This window comes from Pagrus major, chromosome 12, assembly GCF_040436345.1.
Source record: "Pagrus major chromosome 12, Pma_NU_1.0".
NCBI lineage: Eukaryota > Metazoa > Chordata > Actinopteri > Spariformes > Sparidae > Pagrus > Pagrus major.
Window position 1 is genome coordinate 5,007,641 of NC_133226.1, and position 20,008 is coordinate 5,027,648.

Consider the following 20,008-nt stretch of genomic DNA (forward strand, 5'->3'; position numbering starts at 1 on the left):
TAATTTCATCCTGTTTATTTTTCACAGATGCTGAATGAGGTATTTGATGCTTCCCAAAAATGTTCCCACAGTGTTTTGGAAAATGAACTCTTCATATCTGTGTTCAGCTCTGAGCTGAGAGTCTGTGTGATCATTAGGGCTGGGTATCAAACATCAATACGCTTCCAGTTCAGACCCAAATGTGTCCAAAGTATTGAAAATACTCGAGAGGTGTGGACTTCAGTCATGACATGGACCAAAGCCAGACTCAAGTCACAAATCTGATGACTTTAGAAAAGAAACTGTTGACTTTAACACCGATGACTAGTGACTTAACACTCTAGCTGTCTGACTTGGAATGACTTAGAATTCTTACCAAGCCTAAGAATGAAAGTCTCCTCCAGTCAAAGTGTGCTCCAGTTGAGTGTTTGAGCTTCACTGTGTAGAATGATGTACGTGAAGAGTTTGACACTAGAAGGCTGTTCTCACATTTTTCGCTCAAAGTGTAAATTTTCCCTGTACTCATTTAAAAATCTGATTTTAAGAGGCGGGCCTACAAGCATGATTTGGAAGCCAATCCTGGTCCAATATTCAGCATACACAAGAGTGATGTGGAACCTTGAAGTCTCCAGTGCACATACATTGAGAATGGACTGAATTGACGGTTTTTACTGTCAGACAATACATGTGTGAAGGATCTTTAAACATGAGTAATTAAAAAAAATCAACAACACGTTGATACTTCAGAAACGGCAAAACTGCTGTGGTCAGTCGACAAAACATCAACATGCAACTCATCTAGCTAGAATGATATGATGTTAAATGTTTAAAAAAAGTATTTAAAAAAAAATAATTATTTGTGTTCACCGTGCTGACTGGTGTTAGATCTAGTGAAGGGCACACACTGACTTTACACAAAGTTAAGGACTTGGACCTGGTTTGAGACATGTTGGCCATGATTGCAGTCTTTATTTTTGACCTGACTTGATGCTTACCTTTAGTCCCATGGGTCCTGACTTGGGTCTTGACTTGGGACTTGACTGAGGGTGTACCTGTCCTAGGACTTGACTCAGGACTTATTGGTCTTTCCATACATCTTGAGACCTGTCTTGACTTTGGGTTTGTTAGTCTAGACTTGGGACTTGACTTGGGGTTTACCTGTCCTGGGACTAAACTTAGGATTCATCTGTCTTCCCATCAAACTCAATATTTACCTGTCTTGAGTTTGGATTTGTTAGTCTTGACTTGCGGCTTGGTGTAGGATGTACCTGTCTTGACCTGGGACTTGACTCAGCATTTGTTGGCCTTGATATGGGACTTGACTTGGAACTTGGACTCTTTGTGGGACTTGATTGTCATGACTTAAGACTTAAACCCAGGACTTGCTGGTCATGACTTGAGGCTTTACAGCAAAGATTTGAGACTTACTTACAACTTGTGACATTGTCCCACGTCTGCAGGCATTAAGTCCTCGTCAGATTTAAGATTGTTTATTGAATCTTTGATCAGATAGATCCTGATTTCAATCAAAATTTGAAACTTTGGCTTCTTTTGTTAAAATAAAACATATTTATATTTCTTTACGTAAGACATAGAAAAGATCATAACATTTTGGTATTGGTACCAAAACATCTGATACCCAGCCCCGGTGATGATGGACTTCTTGATTTCTTGATAAATATCACACAGAGTTTCCTTCCAAAACAACATATCTCCTATTTAAAAAGCAGAAAAAAAGGATTTGATATGATGGAAATAAAGATAACTGAGCGATAATTAAATTTAAGATATTTCCTTGTTAATTTGATTGTAATGTGATTAGCATCTTGCAGCAGCATTTTGCTGCCAAATGTTGCCCTGGCGTTTTGGAATGAAGCTCTTCATGTGTAGCTGCAGTGATGTTTCTGTAGAGATGTGTCTTGCTGTCTGCAGTGTCAGTGCTCTCCGAGGTAATGTGCGCTCTGTTTGTCTTGTAGATGTTTTCCCCTCCTGTTAGCAGTGGAAAGAACGGGCCGACCTCCCTGGGGAGCGGACATTTCTCCGGCTCAAGTACGTCACCCTTTCCTTTTTTTCCCTTCTTCTTCTCTTTTCCTTCACTCAGCCTCCTCCTCCCCCTCTTTTTACACCTGCTCGTTGCTGCTTCGCTTGCTGTTTGAATTTTCTTGTGTTGGTAACCATGTTCTGTACATGCAGATGCAGTATTTGGATTTGATGCTGTTTTTCTTTGTGGATGATTTTTGTTTTATTTTGAGAAGACTTGGAAAAACTGCAGGATTTGTCTTTATAAACTGTAACTTGCTCGTATGTTATTTAAATACACTGGCTGGTGTTGATGTTAAGCTGGTTGCTGTCTTTTGTACCAAAATTATGCTTTAAACGTCAAATGTTGCTCAAACAGTGAGGTTAAGTGTATGGCTCTGGTTACATGTTCATCTATCCTAATACTTACCTATCCTGTCTGTGGCATTCCTGAGCCCACTGATTCCCACAGAAGACGTAAATACAGCTGGTCGCTGTAGTTTTTTAGCAGATGCTTCTCAAACAGGAGGAAATTGTGCATTTCTTGGGGACTATTTTCAGCAGTGTATTGACATTGACCAGCAAGGTGGAATTGTATAATATGTGCCCATGTGTGACGTTTATTGTGTAGTTTGTATGTATTTGTTCCTGCTGTACGTCACAGTAAATGACATATGAACGCTGCGGTGTAAAATACAGCCGTGAGGTGATGTTGTGATTTTTCATGTTTCTGTATTTCGGGGCAACACGTTTGTTTTTCAGCTGCTCAGATTCATTCCTGAAGGAGACTTCCTGTTTTTCTGATTTGCTGCTCTCATTCTTTCCTGCCTCTGTATGTGTGTGTGTGTGTGTATTGTGCAGATCTGTTCACTGTGTTTTTCTACACAGTGGTGTTGTTGGTGTGGAGCAGGCACAGTTTGGTTTAATCAGTGGTGGGACATGGTGGCTTTGACTTTGAAATGTTCTGGATGTGAGTGTCTGAATGTGAAGTTAAACTGTGCAGTCAGTAGTGTTCTGTTTTATTCATTCATTAAGTCAGTACATCAGTGAGGGATAATCTGGTGAAGAAAGTCGGTCAGTCTGTAGGTATTGTGTTATTGATTCATTCGATAGGGGTGTGGAATGTTCTCGATTCTAAGATCCATCGTGGCAGATTGTGTGTGTAAAATTAGCCTCACAACAATTAAGTACGTTGGCGATACAGCAAATTTGAGGAATCACGTAAGCTGCTTCGGCCCTGAGCTAACATCTTCAACCATAAAGAACACAGCAAGCCTAGTTATTCAGCCAAGAATTGATGAAGCCCTGTCAACTTCGCTGCCCAGCTCTGAGGTGGAGGTGCGTACAGCAGACATGTTTATGATGTTTGTCACATTTAGTATATTTTGGTAGATTACAGCACACTTGTAATGCACTGTAGAATGATTTCTTTTTACAAATGTGTATGTACTGAGGTGGGTCACACAGATGCTGGTATTGAAAAGATGCAGCTCTTTATATTGTAGACTGGTCTAGTCTGGACTTTCTTAATAAAAACAGAGTTCAGATTTATCTGACTGCTTGTATTGTTTGATGAAAAATTAGCCATGTGCAAAAAAGTGAGGATGTGAATCGTTGACAGGTGAATCATAACCGGATCGTGAGGCCAGTGCAGATTCACACCTCTAGCATTCACCCAGTCATCCAGTCAGTCAGTGAGTCACTTCGTTAGTAAGTGATTGATGTGTCATACCTTCACCCATTCATTTGTGCTTCCATCAGGTCAGTCAGTTACCAGATTAGCAAAGGAGTTGGTAAAAGTACTTCATGTGCAAGTCAGCCCTTTTACAGTAATACACTGAGCCATTCATTCATCTGTTCATTCATTCATTCATTCATTTGTCCATCCAGTCAGTCTGGAAACCAGTGAGTTCATCATTAATATATCAGTGTGTTATTATTTGATTGGGTCAGTCAGTTACTTAGGCCACGTTCAGACTGACTTTAGCCCTTTGTGAATCCGTTCCTGCGACGTGGCGGGGCTATGACGCAGAGGGCTCTGCAAACATCCTGCAGGGTCATCTGGCAAAAAAAGTTGAACCTGACTCCACTTTACCAAACCACAATGTGACATCATTTAACAAAGTGCTGTGGTAGTGAATTAAACAAGTGCAAGCATACATTACCTGTGGATTCATACCAGTTAACGGCCTGAATGCCTGCTTACTGAGTCAATCTGAAAGTTGTGTTTATGTGCAGATGTGTTTCTCCCAGCTGAGTTGTTCCACTTAAAAAAGACAACACCTTTAAATCATTGATTATGGAGTGATGATGAAATGTGCCAGTGATTGCTGAGAGCTGCTGTTGTACTTTTTTGCCTATATTGTTAAAGGTGCAGTATATTAAAACTGTCCTTGTTTCTGTTGAGCTTGAATGAAATGTGTTTACTATGAGTGAACAAAGCAAATAAGCTTGTCCTAGTTCAGTAAAATAATTTTGTGCACGATCGTATTTTTATGAAAATATAAATATGTTGAAGAATATTTCTTTTAGTGACATTTTGTATGTTTATTTTGTTTAGTTTTTAGACAAAAAAGGCTGAGAGAGCTTGTAAAATGTAGCAACTCATCACTTGTACGCGGCTCCCGGCTGAAACAATGGCAGCTATCGGACTATTACCTCTTGAGGTACAAAGTAGTAACACCACTTTGACACGGGCTGGCGCTAGCTGGTTAGCATGCTAACTTCAGTAGACATATCTGCAACACAGTACACAGACATCTCTGACAATATTCAAATGTACTAAAATGTGACTTAACATCATATTGCACCTTTAAAACGTCACAAATAGTTGAAAAAATGAAGTTTGTGAGTCTTTTTGATGTTTAGTGAGCTATTTAACTGGTTGTCGGTCAATAAACCAGTCAGCTTAAATCAGCTGATGAACAAACAGACTTCCCTACAGAAAAACACAAGTTGCTAAATTACTATATATAAAAATCTCAAATATTCTAATATATTGACAATAGTTGCAATGAGTATTTGTTAGACAATTATATTATAATAAACAAATTGTCCACTCTGTTCCACTTCTCTCCTGATCCTCCTGTCTCTATTCATTCTATATTTGACCTCTGCTTTGAACATACATGAGGCTGCAGGTCCTGCTGCATTCCCCTCATGTATTTCAGAGCATGTTATTCTACTACATGTGTCACATTCTATAACATCCACAGTCTTTACGAGATGAGCACAACCTACATCCTTCAGAGCAGGACGATACTTTTCCTTTTAAATCATTCCTGGAAGCTTTTCACAGAAAACAGCAGGGTCGTTTCTGTTGCTCCCGCTCATGTTATTTGCCCATAACGGTGTTCGGAAGCCATTTTGTTTGTTGGCTGGAAAACAGAGAGATGTCGAGACGTCTTCTTTGTTTACTGCTTCGTTATGTGGTTGTTGTTGTTTGTGCTCTGCGGTTTCGGTGGTGTTGTTTGCTCCCGTGCCGTGCATACAAATGTGAGGAAGGACGACAAATGTTCCGATTTTGGGAAAAAAAGACACAGTTTATGTAGAATTTGTAGCGGTTGTTAGGCCTCGGCTTGCTGCTTCGATGTGTATCTTCATTTTGAGATTGTTGTAGGCTTTTTTTTTTTTTGCTTTTGATACAGGAACACACACTGGTGTCACACACGCATGCACTCATCCCTGCACACAAATCACACTCTGTTTCTCGTGCACACACATCTAAACACCCACATGTACAAGACGCAACACACACACACACACACACACACTCCGCTCACCCCTGCTGTGGCTTTCTGCAGGCCTCGGCATTTTGATGAGCCTGGCGCTGTTTGTGAATGCAGCTAATTAGAACTCTATAGACCTCCACAACCATGAGAGCAGCAGTTTCAAAAGGCTGGGGCGAGGCCAGGGGCTGGGACGCACCAACACTAAACCGGGTCCACAAAGGTTCAGGTTAATAGTCATAGATATCAGACAAGTTCTAAAAAACTACATTTAGAGATGTATTTAAAGATGAAACGTTACGTTCAAGTTCACTCCTGTCAAGTATACTCATCACTTTCAACACTTTAATTTCCTTGGGTGTGAGTAATTTATCTTATCTTATCTTGTCTTATTCATTGATATCAGTTTATTTGACATTGTAAAATCTAAACAGAGCAGCTTTGGCTCAAGGCCTAAACTGGACTTAGCAGCGGTTCAGGGGCCACCAAGGGGCCCCGAAACTGGTGAATAAGAATGCAAAAAATGTTTTCGTATCTCCAAGATGTCAGCTCTTCACAAACTATGAAGTAATCCGAATCCAAATGGATTTGGGAAAGTGTTATGACCTCAAGAGGTTAAAGTTAAAGGAGAAGCATGCAATTCTTGAAAATGCCCTGATCTTGAATTTTAATGTCCCGTTCAATTTTTGTTCAACATCAGACAGACCAGTATTATAGTAACGGTAGTGGCTTGAAATGTGCATTTACTCACTTTATCTTTTAGCAAGCTTTTGAAAAAATTGGCAAAATTTTGCGCTACATGTGGATGGAAACTTACTTAAACTACTTATAGCTAATGACGGACAAAACTACGACTGCTTGATATAGGAAAAAACTGATTTTGCAATAGTTTTGCTTTCTGTGATTAATATTGTGATATGAAAACATGAAATGACAAAGTGCATTAAATTGATAGTAGTATCAGGCAGACTTCTCTTGTAGATAAGTCATGGAAGATAGTTTTCCTTTTGTGTCAAGCAGCAAAAAAGTTGTAGCATGTCGTGTTTGATTTGCCTGACGTGACATTGAACATTCTGCAATGTCAATTGTTGTGCATTTGTACATTGTGATGTTGACACTGAAATTATTTATCGTATAGCCCTAAACAAAACAAATGTAATTTCAATTAATTGTCAAGAAAAAGCTTACTTTTTTTTCTTATGTCCAACCAATCTATAAATTCTCGAATGTACAAAAAAAACCCTCCCCTAAAAGGTCCTCTTGATAATAATTACTAATAGAACCTTTAAAGAATAAGACATTGCATTAATTTATGACAGAGTTTGAGGAAAATAAGTTTTATAGAGATACCCACACTGCACTACACTACTGCATCACACACTCACATTTAAACTCCCTATATTAACAGAGGTCTTCTGCCACAATACAGGAAGTCCCGAGCACAAAGAACAGAACAGTAAATTCTTCTGAAAACAGGTGGAGGTTGCCGAACATGGCTTAAAAAATACAACATCTACAGCGAAATCAGGACATAAAGGAGACAAGAGCTTGGATGAAAGCGGGGAACACAAGTGTTGTGTAAAAATAACATGTCAGTCATGCAGAGAGGCAGAGGAATAAAACAGGTTTTAGGATTTGGTTTATCTGATGCTTTTGAGGACAAGGAGTGACATTTTTTCCAAACATGCCTCACGTAGAGGTTGAATTTTGAAATGACAAGCCGCACACAATGCTGTGAATAAATTTCAGTTTTGAAGCCCTCTCCTCATTCGGTGTAAGTCCTCGTATTTTTGGCGATAAATTCACCTTAAAGCACAAAAGCGTCTAAACATAAACGCCACACAATCCCCACGAGTCCCAGCTGACACGCTCAGCCCACGGTCATCGCCAACCAGGAAGTGGATTAGGCGTTTTAATTATTGGGAGATTTTGCCGTTGTTGTTGTTTATTTTGGGATCATCCCTGGAAAGATAATGCACACTTCAAACTCTGTGTGTGTTTCTAATCTCCTCCTGGATGGAGCCGTTCAGCGAGCGGCTTCACTCTGCCTGTCAAAACCGCTGCCACCGCCACTCGTCTATTTCAGGTCTTGGCTGGTTTCAGTGTTTTTCCTCTTTTTTTTAACGCTGTTATAACCTCTCAGATCCGCTGTTTGTCTCCCTGTCAGTGGTGTTGGAAGGGGACTGAGGTGTGTGTGTGCCCGTGTGTGCGTGTGTGTGTGTGTGTGTGTGTGTGTGTGTGTGTGTGTGTGAGTGTGAGAGAGAGAGAGTAAACGCCTGTGTTCATAGGAGAATGAGTGTTGGGCAGAAAAATGTGTGTCTGAGAGATTTGAAGAGGTTTTGAATGTGTGTGTGTGTGAACACATGTATGTGTGTGTGTCTAGTTGGGACCAAAGTGGGGGATGGGACGGGAGCTTTGGGGCAGGAGGGCAAACCATCATCCCCGTTGCCATGGAACATAAAGTTGGCAACGGGAGATAGAGGAAGTGTTTCCTCAAGTGTCAGCAGAAAGAAACAAAGAAAAAGAGAAAAGGAAGGGAGAGAGGAAAGGTAAGAGGGAACTAAAAAAGGAGGAAAGAAAAGAAACAAGGAAGGAAAGGTAAGAAGGAACTGATGAAGAAAGAAAGAAGAGATGGAAGAAATGAACCAAGGAAAGAGTGACAATAAAAAATCACAGGAAGACAGGAAAAGAAAAAAGAAATGAAGGAAGGAAGAAAGAAAGGAAGGAAGAAAAGGAAATATGAAGAAAGAATAGGAAGAAAGGAAAAGAAAAAAATAATCATAAAAAGAAAGAAGTAGGAACTTGAGTGGCACTAAGTAGAGTGCATACCTCCGCCACCAAGGCCCAGCCTTTATTCACGTTAAATTGTACTCACTCACCAGCCACCTAAAAACTGCAGATTTTTTTCCAACCAGGATCCATGCATTATTTCCTGAGAAGATGACAAAAATGTTGAAAAATGTCCTGTCTCACAATGTTAAAGAAAGTGAGAAAAAGGTCCTGGATCTGTCCTCTTATCCGGATCAACACCATAAGTTAATGTGGTCTATTCTGGGCAGAGACTCACCCTCCATCCCTGTTTGGTGGAAATCGGTTCAGTAGTTTTTGTGTATTCCTGCTGACAAACCAACCAACAAATGGACACGGGTGAAAACAAAACCACCTTGGTGGAGGTAGTAAAGTGGATGCAATGAAAAGCAAAGATGGAAAATAAAGAATGGAGGAAGAAAACAAGCAAGCAAGACGGTAAAGGAAAGAAGAAAAAAGAAGTCTCCGAAATTCTTCTTGTTTTCAACAAATGCCATGAACAAATAGGCCAAAACCTTCTATTATTCTATTCAGCCATTACCTATACAAATATTGGGTGAGAAGCACAGTACACCCTGGACAGATTGCCAGTCAAGACTCGGCTGAAACACTGAGACAGACAACACAGTCTCAATACCATAACTTAGTTTTTCTCAATGCTTTAAGAGTTCTCTACATTATCTGTGGAGCCCTGAACCCAGTGGTTCCTACTGGTGCCATAAATCTTATAAACTGCTCACAACCTCAGTAATTTCCTAAAACAGCTGGTCACTGTAGTTCTTATCAAACATTGCTCACACAGCGGTACATATTTAATTTGTTTTGACTATTTTCAGCGTCAGATGAATTTTGGAGCATTTCCTGCAGCAGGATGGTGTATGTGGGACTGAGTCGAGGAAATACAGCTGTGGGTCCCAATCTTGAAAATGGGGACACTCCTTAGAGTTGTGAGTTAAATCTGAAGTTAACCCTGGGCGATATGTCGGCATCATTGTCATGATTTATTACAGATTTTTTGTGATAATGAAGTATATCACGATACGGCAAATGTTTGCAAAGTCAGACATGAAACTATTAAACTTTTGCTGATAGTTTTTAGGTGTATTCCACTCTATTCATTAGTGTCAAACAAAAAAATGTTAAGAGCATTTGCTGAAATTTGCACAGGGGGATAAATCAGTTAGTATGTTACATTCATTGTTGGTTCCTGCATGGGATTTATTGACAATAAGGGAAATATATAATATTTACTGTACAAACATCAACTCTCTGGGAGACAATCCTAAAATCAATCAGCCTTATCCTGTTTTATATTATTTTTGTCCAACCTTCCACCTCTTCCTCTTCTTCTCTTTCTCGTCAAAGCCAAACTGAAAAACACAGCAGCGCTGTCGCCTCTGCCAGTGAGCTTCACGCATTAGCAGAGAAATTTGGGCAAGGATAGATACAGCCCCGATGGCATGCCTGATTTTTGTTCCCCTAATTGGCATAGCTTATTAAGTCACAGTTCACAGCGGAGAAAAAAGGGGGCTGCTTTAATAATATCCCCTCTCCCGTTTGATTTGATGCACTTGTACCGAGACTGATAACGCGCCTCAACGCAGCGAGCGACGCCCCCACCACCACCCTCTTGTCTCTATCCAGTCAAATCTGCCTCTGTTACGCCTGTCACTCAAAGACAGCCCGGCTGATCGCTTTCAAAATAGAGATGGAGAGCAGGAGCCAGTTGCTTAATACCTCACCCTCCCACCTTCTCTCTGCCTCTGAGGCTGTTAAATTGTCTCGTTTCCCCGGCAAAGGAAATGCAGAACGACTCACAAAAACACCCAGCCATGCTCTTAATTGTGGTGCGGATTAGGGATTAATAGGCGTTTTTAGCCATAATGGCAAATATTATTAGCCCCATTTGCTTTTCTAATGCTAATAATGACTCTGCTAATAATGGCAGTGATTTCAAGGTTAGCGTCTGTGAGAACTCGGGGTGGATTTGTGTATTTTCTTTCAAAGCTCAGGAGATTGACGTGCCGCTTGCTTCGGCGGGCCGGCTTGCTAGCGAGTCGGAGCTCCATATGTTTTCCCCAAAGACGATGCTGAGATGTGCTGAGCTGGTCTGGGCTGTTCAGTTTAGATTAGATATTTTGTTCAGTGTGGTTTCTTTGAGTCACGTTTAACTGGGTTTAGTTGTTTAGTTTGGCTTGTTAACTGCATGGTTTTAGTGTTTTGGGTTTAGTAATATTACTTTGAGCAACGCTTGATTCACCAATACCGGAAGAGGAATAAGCTCAGGACTTCCACTGACACCTTTCATTTGATTGATGGTTGAGCTGGTGTCAGTTTTCAGCCCAGTCGCCAGAATGTAATGTTAGCAGTGAACATTTCTGCAAACCACAGATGCATCAAAGGTTGACATTTGTACCAATTGTGGCATATGACGTTCACATGATATTAGCCACCTTTCACATCAGGATGTGCAGGGGATGGTGGTGGCATTAACCACAAGCCAACAAGGCTTCAACACTGCGACCGCAGTTTGAGTCAAATATTTTTAAGGACACCTGGGGACATTTCTGCTGTTTTTGTGGTGACCAAAACTGGCTATTTTTCACAGCAAGTTGGACCATCGCCATCTGTGACAGGTACTTTAAGCCAAACCATGATCATTTCCGAACCCTAACCAAGTGGTTTTTGTGTGTAAACCTAAGCAGAGCTTAAGCACAGAATTGTGACAAGAGAGAATTAGAAATCAACTTAAAATCGCAACGAAAAGAACGGTTCTGTTTTACTTATCTGTGGTTTTGCAGAAATGTTTAGCTCACATTTATTGTGCAAATTGGGTTGCAGTTTTCAGTTGTGTCTAGCATTCTTAAAAAATTACCAAAGTCTAGTAATCCAGACTTTTATTTGACTTCAACTTGAGTTTATTAAGACAGATTTGGTGTGCTTTCTTTAAATTTTAAAAAGTTATATTCAGCGAGATCTCCGGAAATTTCTTTCCAATAGTTTTATTCGTTATGTTATGTTATGTTGTTATGGTGTATTTAAGTGACTGGTGTCTATGAGTGAGTACAATTCGATGCAGATCCTTGAACTGGTGAGCTTAAATTATGGTTAAGCAGTTATGGATGGTTTAATATTTAGAGTGATACGGGACTATCGAGTTTGATGTTGGATTAGGCTTGATTGTATTAAAGGGGACTGCTGGGCCTTGGCGGAGGTATGCACTCGACCGAGTGCCATTCTCATTCATGTTTAGTTTGTTTTAGGGTATTTCTCCCAGTAAGCTTGGTTTCAATGATTTGCAAATCAAAACAGGTTGAAAAGGTCCAACATCTTTAAAAGCTTTAAAATCTGAGTTTGAACTGTTTTAACTGGATGTCAGAATCAAGAATAAAAATGAATTGAAATTTGTATTCCTCCTGTGTTTTTGAAGCATCTGTTTTACACCTGCAGCAGGTTACCTGTCTGATTTGTATATTCAAAGCACAGGATAAACCAGTCATGAACAATGGAGAGTGGAGGAAGACATAAAGAAATAAAAAGTGTTGTTGTTTTTTATACCTATACCTATTGAATATGAACAGTGTATAGCAGCTATTAATTGTCTACACATTCCTGAGCAACAACAATGCAACACTGTTAGCTTGATTATTGGACCGAAGTGGCTTTTCATCTCACCTCATTACTGACTGATATTGACATGAACTGATTCTGTTTTCATGCTGTTCACTGTCAACAGCGAGTGAAGTAGATGTCATAGATAGTGGTTACTTGGTTACTGGGAGCATTGAACTGTTTGATGAAGTATATCCTGAATTAAGAGTTCTTATTTCTGAAAGTTGTGACTTCTGAATTGTAAGTTGCAGCTGTGTCCATCTCATCCAGATGTTTCATGGTCATTTTTTCTGTTGTTGTTTTCCTGGATCTAACACAAGAAGGTGACGTCCCCATTCCTAACACCACCTACACAGCTCTTGCACTGCACAAACAGGAAACAAAGGTAAATAAAGATGGCTGCCAGAAGAGCAGAATGTCCCCGGTGCTGTCCATTTTTTCTCTTTGGACAGACAGTGTGGTCATAAACAATATCACGCATTCAGACTCAGCCTATGTTAAAATGTCCCAGTAAAACATTTGAACAGATACCTGCCAGCCAATCAGTAAGTCTTATTGTCAGTAGCCATGGTAATATGGTGCAAACAGGTGTTTTTGGAGCATTCCACAATTTTCCAGTCTTCTGTTGCCCCTGTCCCAACTTGTCTGAAACGTTCAGAATAAGCATATATTTACAAAATCAATTAAGCTAATGAGGTAAAACATTAAATATATTGTCTTTGTACCGTTTTTAATTGAATATGTCAAAAAGGATGAGCAAATCATCACATATTCTTTTATTTAGGCTAAATAAAAGGTTTTAGATTTTACTCAGTGTCCCAACTTTTTTGGAAATGGGTTTGTATGACTAATGCTCTACGCTCCCCATGTGTTTTTATTAGCCACGTTACTGGCTAGCTAGTTTTAGGAACGGCAATATCAGTCAGCTGACCCACTAGCCTAATTTCGTCCAGACAAAAATCTTAACAACTATTGTCATGAAATTTGGTCCAGGTATTCATGGTCCCCAGAGAACGAAAACTTTGGGGATCTTGGTCTTTTCCTCTAGCACCACCGAGAGGTTAATTGATGCAGTTTGCGTTAAATGTCATAAACACTGAATGGATTGCCATGAAGTTTGATCAGGTGGGGTGATCTCCTGACTCTTCATCCATCATTTGGTATATGATCAAATACCAACAAAAGCTAATCAGCTTTCCCATCAGCCTCAGCTGTATTTTGCGATTACTGCTGATCAGCCAATGTTACCATGCCAACACATTAAACTAAGGTGGTGAATATGGTACACAGGTCAAAGCCCCGCTCTCTTTTAGTCTTTTGGGGTTATTAGTTGTATTCACTGGTTTTGATGTCTTTTCTTTTCCTACTCAGTCACACAATCTGCTCGTTTCCTCTCCTCCAATCAGCTGAAGGTGACTGAATACCTGCTCCCCCCCCTGTGGTGAACATGGTTGAAGTCCTTCTTTTGGTGAAGCCTCACGGCTCCGGGCCTCCTCGTCACCGGTAAAAAAGCCCTTCTCCTCTCTCTGCGGTCGGTCTGTGACGTCGGCGCGGTGTCGTGTGTTTTCGGCACTTGCTACCACACCTGTTCACTCGTACCGGCGGCAGTGGCGGCACAATCGCAGTCACCGTGCCTAATTACCCAGTCCTTAAGAAATAAAGAGACAGGGAACGTCAACCAGCCTGCCTGGCAATTACAGCGGCGCTCAACACCTCTCCGCAACAAACACCACTCCAATTAGAGACAGCCAACTTATTCTGGGAGGCGGCAGTGTGTGTGTGTGTGTGTTTGTGTGTGTGTTTGTGTTTATGCTTGTAAGTGCAAGTGTGTGACAAGCTAAACTGTTTTGGGGGTTTAATTTCGCCATTGAAACTTGTACGTTTGCCTGAGGTGTGTGGCAATTGAGGGTTAAGAATATGTGTGTGTATGTGTGTGTGTGTGTGTGTGTGTGTGTGTGTGTGTGTGTGTGTGTGTGAAGGAGTGTAAGTGGCAAAAGTGAAGGCAGAAGAGGTGTGTTATGTGAAAATGGTGGCTGTTAATTGAGAAGAATCAGACATGTCGCAGTAGCGGCAGCTGATTCCACCTACGTCTTCGTCCTCTTACCCTCTTTCTCCTTGCGGTTTTTTGTCCCATCACTACTCCTCCACCTCCCTCTGTTCTTCATCCTGTCCCTACCACTCTTCCTCGTCAGCCACTTCACTTATTCCTTCTTCCTCCTCTTCCTTCTCTGCCTCTTTTATTCCTTTATCCTTTACCTCCCTACTTATCACACTCCTCATGTTTCCCCTCCTTCTTTGTCACTTCCTTCTTGTCTTCCTCTTCATCATACTTCTCCCTCTTCCTCACTTCGTCCTTTTGTCATCTTTTCTTCCTTCTTAGCTTCCTCATCATCCTCCTTCCTTCTTTCCCCCTTCAACCTCTGCCTTTCTTCCTCTGTTGTTTGTCTGTCCATCATTAGTCTCTTTCACGTTTGTCCCCTGTCTCTTCTTTTGTCACTCCTCAGTCTCTCCCTCCAGTGTTCCTTTCATATTCTTCCTCCTTTTTCCTGCTTTGCCTTCCTCATCATCATCTTTGTTCTCCTGCTGTTGTTTCTCTTCCCCTTCCACCCATTCATCTACCTCCCGCTCCTCCTCCTCCGAAAGTCCCCTCGCTTCAACTACACTAGCAAACTGTTGTTGACTCACATATTGTCCTCATGATGTTGCCAGTTACTTCACAAAAAAAGGTTTCATAATTAATCTTATCTAATTTAGACAATCAAGGCTCTTTGTTTACAAGTGCAAAACATCCGGCGGCCATGTCATTTGTTTATTTTTGTTTTGTTTTTTTCTTCCAACCTTCAGTGTTTGCTGTTTCATCCTGTTCTTATTTCACATTTCCTCTTCCAGTTCCTCCCTTCTGACCCCGGTGCAAATCACATGCTTGTACACACTCAAATCTGACCTCAAGGCTGATTGTGTTTTTCATTGAAAGCACCCTGAGATGAAGTACTAAATAAATAGTATGCTTAAAAAAAGTGATCAGAAGAATCGTTTTCACCAAGAATATTATAAAACATAATATCAATAAAATAAACATGACATGATAAAGTTACATTGCACAGTAACTGTTAGTATGCCTTTTTTCAGGGTCTTAAAGCAATAGCCAGACATATTGGACAATATGCCCATTTTTTTCTATAGTTCAATACCACTATAACAAGGCTAGAGAGCAAGCAGGCGTTGAGCTTAGCTGGAACACTGACACTCTTCCATCCATTCATATGTAAGTACCTGCCCTGTTGAACATCTGTGAAAACTGTCCTAAAACATGTGTTGTACGACTCACATGTGCCAAATGATGGCAATACAGAGTATCCTAATGTAACAGTACTTTGACATGCAGTGAATATGCCATAAGGCTGTAAATAAGAGGATCGAAAACAGAGCACAAATGGCATTGGGCTCAAATTCTGCTCCCTCTGAGAGAAGAATTTGGAGGAGGAAGAGGCGAGAGGAATGATCAGTAGGAAATGGAGGGAGAGGACGGAGGATATGATGATGATGGAGAAGAAATCACACCCCACATACTGGTCACTACTGAAGAATATGCTATAATACATTTGTTTTTTTCAAACCCATTTTGCCGTTAACATCAAAACAGGAATTAATGAAAGTAATCTTAGCATGTTATACATTAAAATAGTCCTGTTCCCTGCCCATTCTCATTATATGATTCCTCTTAATCCTGTTTTCTTCTTCCCTTTCTTCTCCAAGTTGTTCACGTCTAACTAAAAATACAAGTGAACTTGAACAAAATCGATTTCCCAATTGTATGTGTTTTGCCTTGTAAGGATTTGTTTGTTTAAAGAGTTTAATGTACAATTATGAGGTGAGTCGACTTGCCAGGGAAACACTGAACCTTCACACCAGAGAGATCAGCGGGTTAAACCATCTGTTTCAGAGTTAGGGGTGGGACAGAGGAGGAAGGCAGTGCAATGGTTCGTCCCGGCTTTTGTTTTATTCTCAGTCTTTGGCAGCGCTGGCACCAGAGTGGCACTGCCAAGTCCCTGTGTGTGCGTGTGTGTGTGTGTGGAGGAGATATATTTTCCAACCAACCCCCCCTTTCCTCACACACACACACACACACACACACACACACACAAATACTGACATACGTGCACAAACACACACACACAGACTGTAAATTGTCTGGAACACCCCTAGTGCCATCTGGTCCTGTGACGGGCCAGACAGAGTGTATGTGTGTGTGAGTTTGTGTGTGTGTGTACTGTAGGTGTGTATTCATGGAGAGAAAAAGGAGAGCAAGAAAAAAGAAGTGTGGATGCATGTTATGGTTGTGTGTGTGTGTGTGTGTGTGTGGCATTATTGTTCTTGTTCATCCATGTAAAAGGAAAGAAAAATACACTCTCCAAAACACACACTTTCTCTCTCACACACGTGCACACATGACAATATCAGCAGTGGATTTATGCCACCATCTCTGGCTGTGTTTGTGTTAATTTGGATCTCCTTCCCTGACGTTTAATTGGTGTTTTGGTCCAGCGTGAAACTAGTTTATTTCACAAAGTCCCTGTGTGTTTAGTCTTGTTTTAGACATTTTTTCTAATGACGTTCTGCAGGACAGGAGGGAGGTTTTATAGATAAAAACATGCTGGACCCTGCTGAAATGCACTTGAGCAAGATGGTGACTCTCTTCAACCTCCATTAACATTTCCCTGTAGCTGATCTTGACCTTTGACCTTTGATGTTGTGGACTTCTCTCCTGGCCGCTTGAGTTTTGTCACAAGAGGATTCGATTGGATTGGCTAACGCTGCTGGAGGCACAAGATTAGACAGGAAGTTCTGGTAACAGTTGTTTTGTTCTCTGTATTTTTAACATGTTTGTCTTTTAACTTGATTTTTCTGAATACTTTTACTTTTTAATACTATTTCAAAGTAATACTATAACATTTCAAATGTTTTATTTTTACGTGATTCCTTTTTTGGTGTTCTACATATTTTACTTACTACTGTGACACACACTCATCCCAAGCTTCTTCATTCACAATACACTCTGCAACTGTTGGATTAAGTGCCTTAGAAAAAGGCAGTCATTGATAATACAATTAGTAACACCTGTCAGTGTTAGTGCCTTGGGCAGGGGAACTGAGCTACTAACTGCAAAGCGTTCATTGATAAAATAGAGACATTTGGCAAACACACACAGTGAATGTAGCAAGGAAAGAAAGCTGATGAGAGGAAGACAGGTCAGATCTTGACTTTTTCTTACTGTGTGTGTGTGTGTGTGTGTGAATGTGTGTGTGTGTGTGTGTGTGTGTGTGTGTGTGTGTGTGTGTGTGTGTGTGTGTGTGTGTGTGTGTGCGTGTGTGTGTGTGTCTGTGTATGAGACACATGTGGGTTGACCTGAGGAGACCAGACCGCTTCTTCCTCATTGGCTAAAGAACATCTGGCAGTCTGAGTGTGTGTGTGTGTGTGTGTGTGTGTGTGTCTAAGATACCGCATTGATCTCCCCTCTCACATTCCACACTGTCAGGACTCTGAATAGCAAGAACTTCTCACTCCAAACATTTCTCTCTCTCCCTCTGACTTTCTCTCTTTTCATTCTTCCCTCTTTTTTTCCATTCTTTCATTCTGTCAGTGTTTTTAGTGACTCTTCCTTTCTGCTCTTTGCCTTTCGTCTCTTCCCACTCACTCCCTCAGCCTCTGTTACTCCAGTTTAAACTTCTCTTTCACATGTTTCTTCTTAAACCAACAGCTAAAACCGTGATTGTGACTAATGTTCGATTCATTTCAAACACAAACATCCATCCGTTTTAGAACAAACAGGAGACTGGACTTGAACTTCACTGTGAACTTGAGACCTTACTAAGCCACACACCTTAAATGTCAACCATCAGTCATTATTCAGACCTCTACATTGAAGGGACCGTTGTCTCAGTGATGTAAGAAAAAACAACAACTTTCAATATAGCTTTAAAAGGAAAATGTGATGAAATGAAGATGTGTTTTACGCATCAGAGATTGTGTCTTGACATGCAATTTGAGAATTGACTTGAGACTTGCTTTACCAAAATAAAGACTTATTAAATTTAACCAAATGACTTATGAAGTGACTTGGACTTGCCTTGAAAAGACTTGGCTTGAGATTTGTTTTGGAAATACCTCATATCTCTTTAGACTTGACTTTGACTTCACACAACGAACTTGATAAGTTACTTGGACAAAAAAAAACAAAAAAAAGACTTGATGTGAACCTTGCTCTGACAGAACTAAAACTTGACTTACGCCTGACTAGGACTTGTCTCAGATCACTGGAGACTTGACACTTGCCCTGACAAACTTCTATAAAATGCTACAAAAAAAACTTAAAAGATCATTTAACTGTTGTTTTGTAATTTCTTTTTTTCATGTATTGTTGTCCATGTCTCCATGTTTTACTTTGATTCACACATGCTCTAGGAATTAATAAATTAGGTGTATAAACCAATATTCCCTTCACGGACACACACACAGACTCACATTCTCTGCTTTTACATTGATATTATTACGTTGTTATTATATATAATTTGTTACTATTAGCTTGTTATCACTTTTATGTAGTCATATGATTTTTTGTATGTTATTTTGTGTTTCCTTATAACATTGTGAAATTTTAACATTATTTAGGTGGAGGCTTCAAATAAGCCCACTGGGTTTTCTGCCTCTCCCTGCACTGTATGTTGTCTGTATTCTTTGTCATTCTTTGTGTATTTTTCATTTTTTTAATTGTGCAAAATAAATAAAACTAAAAAAATTTAAAAAAAACTAACTTGAGATTTAATGTAAATGGACTTGAAGGACTTAATATGTGACATGAGAGTTGATCTGATAAACTTGAGATTTGACTCAGACTGCCATGAGTCATGACTTGACCTTGGCCTGAATGACTTGAGACCAGACATGCACTTCGCCTCAAAACAACTGGTACTTTAATTTTGACTCGGACCTATCTGGACCTGACTTATTTCAAATGACTTGACACTTGGCTTGGACTTGACCAGATTTGAGAATTGACTGGCACCTACTCTAAATGACTTGGTAACTGACTTGGACTTGTCTCAGATCACTTGAGAAGTTACTTGACACTTGCTCTGATGAACTTGAGACTTGTTTTGGACAAATCGCTCAGGACTTGACTTAGATTTACCCTAAAGGACTTGAGAATTAAAATGGACATAATACCTAAACCTGTGACTTTTTCTTACAATCTTGAGACAAACAAGACTTCAGACCTGACTTGGACTTGCCTCAAAACAGCTGTGTTTGGACTAGGACCAGACTAATCTTCTAAACTGGCTGCACTACACTGAATCACCCATGCGTAATGCACAATGATGTGTTCATTGAAAAAGTTAAGAATTGCTGTTGTGTATTTGAGGGTGTTTGTCTTATTTGACAGCTTTGTGTCTGCAATAACTTCAGGGTGAAACCTTCATTTCCACACAGCGTTTTTAGCCTTTGGTTAAGAGGATGTTAAAGAGGACATTACTTCGTTTTTGTTTTGTTTTATTTTCTCCCATAGACTTAACTCATTTCTCCCATTTTCCGGCCTGCTGCCTGTTGGATGGCCATCCTTAAACAGCTTGAAGCCATTTGAAGGACCAATTATCCAATAAATGCGGCTTTATGAAGTTGTTTCCCTGCTGCTGTGTTCTTGGAAGGCAGAGGTATATATCAAGAAGATTTACAACACTAGAGCTTTAAAAGAAATAACTACCATTTGGAAGCATGTGACACCTACTTCTGCAAAACAAACATAAACACATTTGAATTATTGTACTTTATTATCTCGCTTTGCCGATCCAAAACCAAAAGTCAGT

The 20,008-nt window shown here is 40.2% G+C and overlaps 1 protein-coding gene across 1 annotated transcript in view; it reads left to right on the plus strand.

Annotated features, from left to right (window-relative positions):
- The window catches only part of LOC141005823 (transcription factor 4-like), a 232,452-nt gene that overhangs the window by 3,827 nt on the left and 208,617 nt on the right, over nucleotides 1-20,008 (plus strand). Inside the window, 1 exon segment of the mRNA XM_073477860.1 lies at nucleotides 1,956-2,028. Coding sequence (XP_073333961.1) covers nucleotides 1,956-2,028 — 73 coding nt within the window.